The 15049-nt window shown below is 37.2% G+C and overlaps 2 protein-coding genes across 3 annotated transcripts in view; both read right to left on the bottom strand.

The window, feature by feature from the left end:
• LOC129775226 (ATP-binding cassette sub-family G member 1) overlaps positions 1-10505 on the bottom strand; it is a 51363-nt gene extending 40858 nt beyond the window's left edge. For both annotated transcript variants that reach the window (XM_055779661.1, XM_055779662.1), the window contains exon 1: positions 10294-10505. In XM_055779661.1, the coding sequence (XP_055635636.1) occupies positions 10294-10325 (32 nt within the window). In that variant the 5' untranslated portion in view covers positions 10326-10505. The remainder of the gene's footprint in view (positions 1-10293) is intronic.
• Positions 10506-11673: 1168 nt separating this feature from the next.
• On the bottom strand, positions 11674-13993 carry LOC129780233 (uncharacterized). The gene is made up of 4 exons (XM_055788271.1): positions 13892-13993; positions 13595-13825; positions 12172-12325; positions 11674-12115 (listed from the first exon to the last, which is right to left on the bottom strand). The coding sequence occupies exons 1-4, from the start codon at positions 13964-13966 to the stop codon at positions 11871-11873; spliced, it is 705 nt and encodes a 234-aa protein (XP_055644246.1). The 5' UTR covers positions 13967-13993; the 3' UTR covers positions 11674-11870.
• Between the last annotated feature and the right edge of the window lie 1056 nt (positions 13994-15049).

Raw genomic sequence — 15049 nt, 5'->3', positions numbered from 1 at the left:
AGTTCGATCTCTAAGGGGTGGAACGATCAAAATTTTATCATATTATTTATTAGTTTGCATTTGGCTTTGATTACCCATAATTTTGCAAATGTGTGCGTGTAGAATTATTCCTATGTTTTGATTTCATTGTCATTCATTCATTGACCAATCAAGAGAAGACACGCTTGAATTTTTTTCTAATGCAGCGTGAAAATCCAGCTTCTAGCAAGTGAAATTGACAAAATCGGAGAGCCAACGTCAAACTAAAAAAACCCTTCTTCATGCACACACATATAAAGTGAGCGGGTTCAGATATTTCAAATGCACAAATAATCAAGTCAAATAAGTCAATTTAGGTTCATAAATTTGATCATTCCAACCCTTATGGGAAAATGTGTTCTGTCTAAGACCATTTTATGGTCGTCGAGTCATTGACGCAGTGGAAAAATGTCGTACGATTTTTACTCTATTGAACATCAATCCACTGAACAGTTTTTGCAGAGCTCGTACAGAGGACTATATTGCTCCGGTAGCCGCCAATGATGATGAGGATCATATTTTTAATAGATGAAGATAGCTGCCGCGTTACAATCATTGAATCTCGCTACGATTACGGACTTTGTTGACACTGAATGTAAGTATTGGATATGGTCGGTATGTGATTTCAACAAGACAGCTCTCGCAATTGAACCAATTGAGTGGCGGGTTCGTTATTAAGATTTTTCCGTTGATGAATGTATTGTTGAATTATTTCTATAATTTTATATATTGGGTTGGGGAAAAAGAAACGTCGTATGTCAATATGTGGCTACACTTAAACATATCTTGTGTTGTACTTATCGCATCGGGTCATACTATACGACTATTTAAAGACGACAATCTGTGCTACAAGTGTCGTTTTGACAGTGTTGTGATCGTCCTTTCCAGTCTCAAGTTATAGCGCGTCAAAGATGGAGTCCACCAGGCAAGAAATTCGCCATATTTTACGTTTTTACTACCTGCGAGGTAAAACTGTAACGAAGGCGGATGAAAAAAATCGCCCCGTACTGGTAGGCCAATCGTCGTGGAAACCGATAAAATCGTTGAAATCATCCAAGTAGACCAGCATGTGAGCACTCGCTCGATTGGCCAGGAACTAGGTATAGACCATAAAACCGTTTGGAACCATTTGCAGAAGATCGGATTCCAAAAAAAGCTGGATGTATGGGTGCCACACGAGTTGACGCAAAAAAAATCTTTTAGACTGAAACAACGCCTGCGATACATGCTGAAACGGAACGAACTCGACCCATTTTTGAAGAAGATAATGACTGGTGATGAAAAGTGGATCACGTACGACAACCTAAAGCGAAAAAAGTCGTGGTCGAAGCGCGGTGAGTCGGCCCAAACCATCGCCAAACCCGGATTGACGGCCAGGATGGTTTTGCTGTGTGTTTGATGGGATTGGAAGGGAATCATCCACTATGAGCTGCTCAACTATGGCCAGACCCTCAACTCGGTTCTCTACTGTGAGCAGCTTGACCGTTTGAAGCAGGCGATTGACCAGAAGCGGCCAGAAATGATCAATAGGAATGGTGTTGTTTTCCACCAGGACAACGCTCGGCCTCACACATCTTTGATGACCCGCCTGAAGCTACGGGAGCTCGAATGGGATGTCATATTGCACCCACCGTATAGTCCGGACCTGGTTCCAAGTGACTATCATCATTTCCGGTCCATGCAAAACGCTCTTGGTAAGACTAAGTCGGCCTCAAAAGAGATTTGCGAAAACTGAATGTCTGAGTTTTTTTTTTTTGCAAATAAGGAGGGGAGGGACGGTTTATAAGGGGGGATAATGAAGTTGCCTTCTAAATGACAACAAGTTTGCGAACAAAACGGCGCATATTTGACTTAAATTGGATAATTTTAAGGTAAGTTTCTTCGTTTTTTTTCAAAAATTTCTGCACAAATTGTTACAAATTTAATATTCAAAGTATTGCCCATCGCTAGTCACAACTTTTTCCCATTTTTCTGGCAATCCACGGATCCCTTCGCGGAAATAATCGGCTGGTTTGTCAGCTAACCACGAATCGATCCAATTTTTGAGTTCATCCAAATTGGAGAGGTGCTGGTCAACCGGCCATGTTGCATTGATCGAAAAAGGTAGTTATCGGACGAAGCAATGTCTGGAGAATACGGCGGGTGGAATAGGACCTCCCATTTCAGCGTTTCCAAGTATGTTTTGACCGGTTTCGCGACAAGCAGCCGAGGATTGTTGTGCTGCAAAATAACTTTATCGTGTCTTTGCTCGTAATGTGGACGTTTTTCCTTCAGTGCATGGCTCAAACACATCAATTGTCGTCGGTAGTGGCCCCCGTAATGGTTTCATTCGGCTCATATTCCGCATGGCCGTCGATGTTGATGCATGACCGTGGTATCCATACGTTGACCGACGTTTAGGATTATCGTAATGGACCCATTTTTCATCGCCAGTTACGATTCGATGCAAAAAAACGCTTTCGTTTATGTCGTTGGAGCAGTTGTTCGCACGAGAAAAAACGGCGTTCGACGTCTCGTGGCATCAATTCATACTCAATGTCCTATCTTTCGGATCATTCCCATTGCTTTTAAACGATCGGATATGGTTTGATGAGCTACTCCCAGTATGTCTGCAAGTTCTTGTTGCGTTTGTGACGGATCTTGATCGAGTAAAGCCTCCAATTTTTCATCTTCAAACTTTTTTGGCGGTCCAGAACGTTCTTCGTCTTCCAAGTCAAAATTACCACTTTTAAACCGTGCAAACCACGTCTGACACGTTCGCTCAGTTGGAACATGGTCACCATAAACTTCCGCCATAAAGGCGATAACTTTTCGCAGCTTTTTTCATCATATTGAAGTAATGAAGTAACACTCCCCGCAAAAACACTCTCTTTGGTACGAAATTCGACATATTCGAAGTAGCAATAAAAATTATGCTGTTCACGCTTCAGCTTTTTGACATATACTGGAGAAGACGCGCAATGACAGTAGCCTTTCAACGAATGTCTGGAAATTTGATTCACTGGAATAATAATCAAGTTACGCCATCTGTTGTAAAACCGAAGAAACTTACCGGTACACCTAATACATTTTATATATATTATAGTTCAGATTCATAGAGATTTGGGACGCTATTATTCAAATAGAAACGATTTACATTTTCAAATTTCATGGTTGCGTACAACGACAACAACATACGAATAGTTTCAGTTTAACCAGATTTGTATCAATGAACAGCAAGTAAATAAAACATATAAACAGTTCCTCCGTCGTTTCTATGCTAGACGAAATGCATCCCATCGGTTCGTTATTACGTTACCTAGAGTGTGGAAAATGTTCTCACGTCGTTGTGAACAGTTAAAAAGTATCGACGAGCGCAGCGATGAGTTAGCAAACATCATCACACAAGAACTAGACGGCCTTCAAAGCTGAACTTTTCCTAACTAACATAAACCGTTCGTAGCCAATGCCCTTACGTAGATTTGTTTTCCACGATGCTGATCGTGGACTTAGTATATGCTGATCGATTAGTCGGTCGCTGGTAAATGAGCTAAGCAGCATTGGCCACATACGTGAGTGGCAACGATGCAATTATTACCACCCGAGAGTTTAAATACTTTTGATTTCAAGCGGATTTCTATAAAAGGATATTCTTACACCTGTGTGTTCTTAGCGATGAGTGTGCATAACATTTTCGAAGCTTCATTATGTCTCTCCCGCGACCGAACCCCACGTTATCTTGCAAATAATAATAGTCAAAATATAACATCAATAAATAATAAGACTAGAAAAACTTATCAAAGTTTAAAAAGCCATTATTTTTCGAAAAATAAATTTATTTAGATGCAATTTTCCATGTGCCTACCTTCGACACCGGTGATTTTTCCGATTTTCTAAGGATGTGTTGAAAGCCGCATTTTTCATTCATTTGAATGCATTTGACGATAAGCATGCTAGCCGTCGGTTATCATACAAGTTTTTTATCATTGAATATTTTTTCAACAGTAATAAACTGCGTTCAGCTCATTTTGATGGTTATTGGGATTGACCTACTATTGTTATTTAATGTGTATGAAATGATGAGCATAATTGTATAAAATTATGCAATCTCCGCCCAGAGAGGTATCAGAGCAGAGTTCCAGAGTGTTGAGATGAGATTTTGATTTAGTCAAGACGCTTGATCTATACTGATCTAGAGTTTATTCGCAACTGACTCTGTTCTGAACATTTCGTGCCCTATTTATATGATTGGTACCATAGTCATTTGAATTGCTATTGATTCTTTGGGCGGGTTCCTTCTCGAATGTTCGCTATAAACAATATGCTTTGTATAGCGGGTTCGTTTCCTTGCGTTCCCTATACCGTGACAATTGGGATGTTATTGTTTACATGATTGTTCAGATGTTGTTTTGTTGTGTTGTTGTTTTGTGTTTTGTGTTTTGTGAGCTGCTTCAGGTAAGTACATACAGCACAATTGTGTGCAATTTAATCATACAGGTCGGACTCGATTATATATAATCGCAATTCCACTTTCAACGTTAATTTTCGAATCCAATACATAATCGAATCACAAAAAAGCTATTTTTCTATTAATGTTTGACATTCATTCATTAATGAAAAAAATGTTTTTTTGAGATTCGATTATGTATAGGATTTGAAAATAATTGTTTGAAAAAAATGGTCGACTATATATAATCGAGTCCGACCAGTAATATAATTATCGTTAAAGGTTATTTCCAGGTATCCGTCAGCAATGAAAAAGTAAGTGACAATTAGTATTCACCTGAATTAGATAATTAATGGTTGTTTTTGCTTTCAGGTGCAGCATTGTGTGTGTTTTGTGTTTTTTTCTAGTGATTAAGGGTTTTGTTGTACAGTGTTAGGATGAATAAAGTGTCGAGAAATAAATATGTGCTATCTTTTTATGCGTTCGGCCAGGGCCCTAACAGAGTCCTTTTTCTGTACAAAATTTGAGATGATACGAAATGACAAAGGAGCCATTGATGCCATTGGATTATTTGCTGCTTTCTTCCACGCTTAAATGAATACGGTTGTATTAATAACGGGAACACAGAAAGAAAGTTATGTTTTGGTTCATCCATAGTGTACGTCAATGGCTGTTATCAGTGACTCTAATATCACGGAATGAATTGTGATTGATAACAATACAGAGCGCTTACTCCAGCAACATAATTTGTGAACCGTCTTGATTAATTTTGCACAAAAACACTTCGATGTGCGAAAAAATTCTAGATAGAACGGTTGTAGGCGGACGAATTTGCCTTAAATTTACAAAATCTTATCATGTAGCCGCGATGACACATATTTCACGTTTTCATATCATTTTCGTAAGCCATTTTCGTATCTGCATGGTCATGACCTTAGAAACGATAAGGCAAACTGATACATAATCGGGATAGATAACATTATATATCTACATTGACCCCAAGTTTGAATGACTCACCATAACTTGACAACAATTTCATTGAGACTAAGAATATGTTCTCGCTGATTTTTCGTTGACTGCGCTTATCTTGGTGATCTCTAACAGTATTTGCGGAATTGTGTCAATGTTTGAATTGAAAAAAAATGTTCGGATTCGATGGCGTTGAATGAATATCAGAGTTCATAGTTACACCAACACTTCAATTAATAAATCATATTATAGATGGTTCGGACCTTGAATGAGTACGCCTTTTTTTATTCGGATTTAACAAGTAGATTCGATATTTTTGATACTTTTCTTAAATTGTAAACAATTCGCAAAGTATTGAAATTTTATTTTTTTTCAAATTTCCAATTTGAGTTGAAACAATATTGTTAAGCTTAAACAATGTTCTTGAACTTGATTTTTGATCAACGGTGTATTTAACATGATAATTTTCCTAGAATATTCATCGACTTCTATATCGAATATCGAACGCCATATTTTAATTAGGCAGTTAGATTTTGTGTTACAATTTTTACGAATTTTTACGATTATCGATGGTTTTGGGTACGCTCCTTTCAAAAATCTCGTAAATTAAATTGATCATCTGACAACGAAAAGCGTAATTTTAAGAAGTTACCGGCTTATGTAGCTTCTTAAAATTACATTGAGAAAATCGTAGAGTATCAAGTAGAAACGGCAGACTTGATGTGGAATTGCTCTATATAAAAATGGTAGTTGGAATGCAGTTTAATCGAGGCACTCATGAGAGGTTATAGAATCAGTCTGGTGTTGACGATTCCATCTTGACCGAAAGTGCTCTATTACAAGAATACGATTCAATACATTGAACAATTCTTTGAAGGAGCCCAATTAAATTTTGTCCGGGGAAATGTAAATATGCATGCGGTGGCATGTATATTTGCCTAAGCAAGGTGGAACGTAGTTGTGTAGAACAGCCTTGCATTCCAGCCGGTCTTGGTTCGATCCCTGGAAGAGAGTAGTACAGTACACTGCGTTATGTGTGGTTATAAAGAAAAAAGAAAAAAAAAACTACATCATCAACCTCAATATCAACGCCAAAGCTGAACATTTGATTTGATTTATTTGATTCACTTGAGTTGTGCGTGGGGAGAAAAACGATCGTAAATGACCAAAAACATAATACAGCAATTTTTCTTCTTGACAATTCCAACCCCTTATTAACACGTTGAGCCCCGTGTCGGTCCCTAGGGACTGACGTTGAGTTTTTTGTTATAAAAAAGTTGATCACTGGGACTGACAGTTACGAAATGAGGAAATATAAAAACAAATTGTTTGTTTTCTGATGTTTCGCGATATGAGAAATTTCATACAATAAATATCTGTGGGAGCGAATATTGTGTGTTGATATTGTGCAAATGCTCTTGATGCGGGTTGAATGGAAAGCGTAGCTAGAACGTGTTAACAAATGTCGGGCAAAAACTATTAAGAAACGTTCAAGCTATTCTGTACTCTAGTAGATATAACGTAAAATAAACTCAAAGAACAAGCAATGCAAAGTTTGGATTTGTATTATTATTATATGGAAATTTTCCATTTTCATTGAATATTTATTGCAAATGTTCTGAGGAATATCATTAATCTTGTTGCTGAAAAAATAGAACAAACATTGGATTTTGGAGAACTTTAATGGTCATGTACGAGTTGTAGCTGCTAGGTAAAGATATGAACGCTTCCATAGAAAAAGTATATTGTGTCAAATACATACCGAGAATTTGTAATTTTGAATCTATCCGCTGAACTTTTTTTTTTCTTTGTTTTTAAATTGGTACTACTGTTAGTGGTCTTATTGTCAACTTTGAGCGCAATCTGGCATTTAGTTTGTTGACATCGTCATTAGCTCTTTATAGTGCAGTGGCAACTGTAGTGCCACCCACAAAAAAATATTTTTTCGCTGCGCTTGGAATATTTTTTAAATAATTTGCTTAACCAAAGACTTCTGAGAGTTAGATAGTTTTTCACTAGAAACGAGTTTTGATATCATGTTGTCCATTCGAAATTCCTTCCGGAGGGCCAAGCGGCCAATAATACTCTTGGCGTTATGAGGCGTTTGAGAGAGAGAAAATTCGTCGCGTACGTCCAGATTTGTGGAAAGATAACACTTGAATTTTGCACCACGATAATGCGCCAACTCATTGATCGATCATTGTGAACGAATTTTTGAACAAAAATGGCGCGAATGTGATGTTTTGATGACTGGATTGTTCGTTGGAAAAAGTGCATTGCTTCAGAAGGGGTCTATTTCGAGGGCGACAGTATAAATTTAGATGATGAATAAAGTATTTTCTTTAGCTTTACCTGCCAAGAGGTTTCTAGTCATGTACGGTATTCCATCCATGTCGCACTTTGCGTCTTTTATCTGTACGCTATGGTCACTGATTTGCGGAAGGAACGATATTGAAGTCCGTTGAAACAGAGAAAATAAAAAATCAGGAAACGTAAGTAAAAATAGAATAATTTATTCTTATTTCAACTGTACAAAGTGCATTCAAGTAAAAACCCATTTCAATAAAAATTGGCCAGAATATCCTCAGAATAATGGAACAAAATTATGTTTAACAAGTTGGCTGCCACGTCAGTCAGTGGTGACTGACATCGAGCTTTCCGTTCAGGCCGCGTCAGTCAACGGTGACTGACAGTATAAAATATGATGATAAAGGTAGAATTTTTTTTTTCGTTGAAATTTTACTGCTTTCGTACAGAAAATCCTTTTTACGAACAGAAACGATGACCCTAATAAGTTCAAAAATTTCCATCAAGTAAATTCCAATTTTCCAGTATCGCGCCTTGCATTGCTGTACTAAAGGGTGTGTCACATCAAATTGCATTACGGAAAAAACGCTGTAGAAATTTAATTTTTAGGAATTATATCTTCAGCTTTCGCTTATAATCAGATAAGAGTGTATAGATCACGTTGGCCATGCTTCACTGTCAATTTTTCGTAAATTTGGAAAAATGTCGTCGAACGAAAAAGAGCGTTGTGAATTAATCCTGTGCAATCATTTCGAGAATCCGGAGTTGTCACATCGGGACATCGGTAAGATGCTGGGAATTGTCCAATCCACGGTCAGCAGAGTACTAAAACGATATTTGGAGAACCTAACCATCGACCGGAAAGTGAAGAACGGCAACAATGGATGCTCCGTCAGTGAAAAAGATCACAAGCGCGTAGTTAAGCAGTTTAGACGTGATCCGAGAAGTTCGGTCTGGGATGTCGCCAATAAGCTGAATTTGTCAAGTTCATTCGTCCAGCGGACCAAGATGCGGGAGGGCCTGCGTACATACAAGATTCAGAAGGCTCCTAACCGCGACGAAAGGCAAAACATGGTGGGGAAGACGCGAGCCCGGAAGCTGTACACCGAAATGCTGACGAAGCCGCATTGCCTGGTAATGGACGACGAAACCTACGTCAAAGCGGACTTTCGTCAGCTGCCGGGCCTGTTGTTCTTCTCCGCAGAGGACAAATTCAGCGTTCCGGAGGAGATTCGCAAGCAGAAACTATCCAAGTTTGCCAAAAAGTACATGGTGTGGCAAGCGATCTGCTCTTGCGGAAAGCGGAGCGCCCCCTTCGTGATGACCGGCACGGTAAACGGGCAGGTTTATCTTAAGGAGTGCCTACAGAAGCGCTTACTACCACTATTGAAGCAGCACGAGGGCCCGACCATCTTCTGGCCGGATCTCGCTTCGTGCCAATATTCAAAGGACGTGTTGGAGTGGTACGAAGGCAACGGGGTCACCTTCGTGCCAAAGGAAATGAACCCGCCCAACGCGCCGGAGCTTCGCCCAATATAGAAATATTGGGCGATTATGAAGCACGCCCTCCGGAAGAACCCAAAAGTTGTCAAATCGGAGGCGGACTTCAAGAGAAAATGGATTTCTGTTCAAAAAAACTACAACCTGACGTTGTACAGAACCTTATGGACGGGGTAAAGAGGAAGGTGCGAGCATACGGGCTTGGGCTCGAAGTATGAATAAAAAGAAAATGCCAAAAGTTGTTTAATAGTTTTTATTTTACTGTCTAAAATTTTCAAAAGGATCGGTCTACTGGGCGAATTTCTACAGCGTTTTTTCCGTGATGCAATTTGATGTGACACACCCTTTATGACTATGATCAGCGCATGGCCCGACGAGAAAGTCGCTATAAAACCGCGTGGCACTCAACGTGTTAAAGCGTAGTTTCCCCTTCGCCTATTTGTGGGAAGTAGTTGTGTTTAATTCAAAGATTATCGAAAATCTTGTTTTCCTTCCTCCCAGTGTTACGATCAATGAACAACACTGAGCGATTGTCTGCTGTGAAACTATAACCTCGAGTATCTCCGTTTGAAAGCAAACATTTGTTCATGCGCAAGCGATTGGACAGCTGCAAGTATGTTATTCGACGAAACTCTCTACACTCGGACTATGACCCTACAACACTGATTGATCTGAAATGCGGTTATCAAGATGTGACGCCCCACAGCAATCTCTCTCGGCACATTGCAAAGTGCATTGCACAAAACACGTCCTTCGTTCAATGCATACTTCCGACAATCGCACTTATTCCTTATTCCTTATTCCGGAAGAGAGGGGTATCTAAGTTGCATTCTGTCAGCGATTTATCTATTGTATCTCGTTTGAAAAATTCGTGAGATCTAGACTTTAAAAAATAACATTTATAATTTCGACAGTTACTGTATTTTCGCACCTATCTTCACTGACTGATAATCATATTACACAAACAGATACTTGCTGGTAACGAAATCAAAATAGAACTAAGGATAATTGATGTGGGTAATACTACGGTTTATGTTATGATCATGGTGAAAACAATCCATAGCAAAACTTACATGTTATTGTTGAGAATGTATTCTTTATCCATTTTAGCACAGTTTTGTTTATTTTCAAGATGTTCTATTTGAGCAAATTCAAATTGATCATGTCAATTAAGAAATTCCGATACGCGAGAATATGATAGAACAGCGCGCAATATTTTTTTCCAACCAGAACTTGATTTGTGATCCGAACAATCATAACATTTGAAACGGACTATTCCATCGACTCACTCACAGTCGATTTCAGCGAATCCCCATAGGCATAAAACAGCGATAAGCAATCGTATTAAAAAAAAAAACGAATCGGTGCAAAGTACTGCGATTGAGCAGCCTTTGAGCTGACTCGGCATAGATGTTGATATTGATGCATGCTTTTTTTATTCGTACTTCTCTCGCGATCGTGTCTTGTGTGTCTAAGGTTAGTTAGTGAATTGTTTGATCGTCGTGTTTCAGTGTGAGCGTGAGTTTCAGTTTCTAATGTTGAAAACAAGCACAGATTTTCAGCGCCCAGAGTTTGCCGTCCCTAATGGCGGGTTTACATTAGGGAGATCTATAGCTATAGATGGATTTATTCACGTGAAAATAGGTGTAAACGGGTGAGAATAAATATGATACACTTATTCGAGGTATATATAACTTGAATAAATTCAGCATATATAAACGCTTGTGAATTTCTCACTGGTGAGAAATCACTAAAGTTGGATGCAGTTCTACTTCAGGTGAATAAATTCACCGAAGATATGAATATATTCATTATAGAAGTTCACGCTAGTGTAAACGGTTGATGCGATTTCTATAAATCTCATCATATTTCTTCACATGAATATATCCCTAGTCTAAACCCACCCTAACGCATATAGAAACTGTGCATTTTGAACCAGCAACGGACGTCGTCAATGACCTAGCACTAGGGTGACTATCGCGATTGACGACTACATAACAAAAGGAATATTCAATATGATGTGAAATCTTGGAAAATATTTTCCCATGCTGAAAATCATTTGACGAACTCCATGATAACTCGTCTTAGAAGTTTGCAGCACCATCCCAGATTGCAGTAAAACTTTGTGGGAGCAGTAACATTGCATCCATTTAAGCAACTTTGCATACTTTTTTTTATTAAGTCGTTTATTTTTACAGGCTCAGTTATATAAGTTTAAAGAAGCCGACTAAACTTTTGCATACTTGAAATCTAAAAAAAAATCTAGACGATTTTTTGAAGTTTATTCTCAATTTTTTACAAAAATATCTAACTAACTAGTATTCCATGCTATATCCAACAAGTCATCCATACATCGGTAGATGGGCACTTGTATTGGGAAATAGTTTTTTAACATATCACTATGTCTTTGGTTTCTATATAGGGAGATAACCATACGAAAAATGTAACGGTTCATTCATTTTCAAACGAATATTACTCAAATTCGTTATCACAACATATGTTGTGTTTTTTTGTATTTATCCAGCAATTGTTTGTCTGTAACTAAGCCCCTCATATAATATTTTGAAATGCTTTTTTCAAGTGCAAAATTTCTTTATAGTTTTTATATACACGTGCTTCCGCGAAATAACTGTGTTTGATTTCGTTGATCCTATCTGCCATTTGTATAATATTTATCTAAAAACTTCGAGTTATAACCAAAAAATGGTTCAGAATCCTTTATCGCAGATTGAACGAAGGCTATTTTGCCTTCTTTGTGCGGATATCGGATATCCACAGCTCGTTGAACATCAGTACTGACACCGTTGCCGTAAAGAGATCGATATTTCTCCGATTTCACAATGCCAATTATTTGGAAAAGTGCCACAACGCATGCCCATGAATAGAACAGCAATACTGTAAAATAAAATCAGCGTGTTATTTTGGTTATTTGTGCGTAATTATTCACATACGTAATCCGAATCCACCAGTAATCGTTAGTGCTATGAGGTCACCTAGATTAATCATCTTCTTTATAACCAACATGGCGATGATATGAGTCAACGTAAGAATACATAATCTTATAAAGTCTACCAATATGAACGGTAGTAACATATATTTCTGAATCTGGAAAAAACAGTCTAATCTCATAATTAGCATGATCGATAAAAGAAAAAACGCAATAGACGAATTTCATGCCAACCCGACTGACCGTTGACAGCACTTAAAAGACCTATGTGTAAACACTTGTTAAACATAGGTCTTTTAAGTAACTTTACATACTTGAAATATTCGAAAAAGGATTAGACTACTTTTTAAAAAGGACCAAAATTTTGTTCTTGATTTTTTACAAAAAAATATAGCTCGAAAACTATAATGCCTACAAAATTCAAATCGCAGGATGAAATATAGAAAATTATTTATACTTTCATAAAAAAACAATTTTTTTTTTGAAAAAAGATTTCGCTGAAAAAAAAATATTTTAAAAATTAAAATACATTTTTCTCAAAAACGTATTTTTTTTTAAATTTAAGAAAAACATATGTGAATAGCCCATACAGTTTCCAACAAGTCGTCCATACATCGGAAGATGGGCACTTTTACAGGGAAAAAGTTTTTCTAACAACAACTTTTCTATGTATTTTTTTGGAAAAATATAACTAATTCTAATTTCGTCTAAAGGCAAGATAGCGATATATTGTATTCAACAGAGTTTTAGATCTTTTTAAAATATGAACTTTCGTCGAAGACGTCAACTTTCTATCTTTTTTAGTGTTTGGAATATGTGGCATTTTTGTTTGGAGACCTCTGAAAAAAATAATGTTTTACTCGTTACATTTTTGTGTGTGAATTCTCGCGTTTGATATTTTCTTGACATGTTTCTGAATATAAAAAAGTTAGCAGAGCATGTAATTCGTGATCGTGATACGTAAAAATGTTACGAATTAAATTTTAATAGTAATTTTTCAAAGAAAAACATGAAAAAGTTGTTGTTCGAAAAACTTTTCCCTGTAAAAGTGCCCATCTTTCGATGTATAGATGACTTGTTGGAAACTGTATGGGCTATTCACATATTTTTTTTTAATTTAAAAAAGATACGTTTTTGAGAAAAATGTATTTTAATTTTTTAAATAATTTTTTTTTCAGCGAAATATTTGAAAAAAAATTGTATTTTTTCATGAAAATATAAACAATTTCCTACATTTCATCCTTTGACCCAAATTTTTTGTAAAAACCCAAGAAAAAAATGTTGACCCTTTTAAAAAAGTCTAATTCTTTTTCGAATATCTCAAGTATGCAAAGTTGCTTAGAAGACCCATGTGTTTACACCCACAACGTTTCTGAAATGGTGCTGCCAACTACTAACACGAGTTGGCATGGAATTCGTCAATATACCTTCAATGCTCCAGCAATAACCAGAACACAACATAAAATATGCACTCCTAGGAAAACCACAAACACCAGATAGGATTCTTCTGGGCTTAGATATAGAAGATCTACAAGGCATACGAAAATATCCTGATGGTCGTAATCTCCAATGTTGTCCTTAATTTGGGCAGCCATAGTTTTTATATAATCAGTTCCTCCAGCGCTGGCTAACAAGACAAGCGGAATCAAAATCTGCAACTGAAGTTCGTCTATATGTATTGAATTCAATTTGGTTCTGAAAACGAAGCAAAGAAAACTACTCACAATTGTTACTATCCCAACAATAATACTGGCCAATCGTGTTGATAAATGAAAGCAACACATTGCCATACAAGGCATTTTTCTAAAATCTTTTCTGCTCCAGAAATAACATCAGACTGAATGCTACTGAGCGGGTTTATCAAAGGGGACATTGAATTCAGATTTTTCTGACATACACGCAATCGAATTCACGTGATTATGATTCTATGTAGATAATTAGTTAATTATTTCATAGTCAATTGTGTTACACGGATTGATGCATGGGTTTACTTTGTGGGGTATTTTTCGATTCAATAATGATCTCCAACAATCGCATTGCGTGATGTGCGAGAAGTATACATTTTGGTCGTGCATTTTCGCCATCAATCGGAATTACTCAACGAAATTTTTGTAGCTGGTCAATTTGAGCTTGAGCTAGGATAGACTATACATTAGAGTGCCAATGGATATATGGGAAAAAAGTGACCCTCGAATTTTCAAAGCGAACTTGATTAAACATGTTGATTCCAACGTAAAACTACTCTATGCAAAATATCAGCTCAATCGGACTTCATTCACTAGTGTCGCACAGCGGTCAAGAGTTTTTTGAAGACCGAAAAATCACCCCAGAAGTAAATGAAATCGAGGTTTCCGAATTTTTTTTATGCCAAATGGCTTCAAATTGCATGATACGCCGAGATCTACTGTCATCTCGAAAAAAAAAATTTGTTAAAAAGCGACGCTTTGGGACTCGTTTTTTCGGAATACGAGGCAAAACGTATAGCTTAGGGTGCCAATGAAAATCGTCATATCATACGGGGCTCCCTGCGAAATATGGATTTGCAGGATAAAATATCCTCTGGAAAATATTGGCTCATACGGACTTCATTTACTATTGTCGCAGAAAATCGAAAAATCACCCAATCGGGGGTTTCAAAAAAAAAATTGACGTCAAATGTTTTAGAATTACATGAAACGTCGAAATTTACTGTTATCTAGAAAAAAATTTTTGTCAAAAATTTACTTTTCGGCGCTTGGTCGTTTTTGTCTGAAAAGTCGACTTTTTAGTAACTGTCAGTTCCAGTGATCTACGTTTTTTTTTCTGACGAAAAGGTCAAACCATGTGGACAACAGTAACGAAGGAATAAGAAGGGTTTTCTCCATCGTATCTTAATTGATCTC

Source organism: Toxorhynchites rutilus, chromosome 3, assembly GCF_029784135.1.
Source record: "Toxorhynchites rutilus septentrionalis strain SRP chromosome 3, ASM2978413v1, whole genome shotgun sequence".
NCBI lineage: Eukaryota > Metazoa > Arthropoda > Insecta > Diptera > Culicidae > Toxorhynchites > Toxorhynchites rutilus.
Note: the sequence above shows the minus strand (reverse complement) of the source record. Positions and strands in the feature narration are given on the sequence as shown.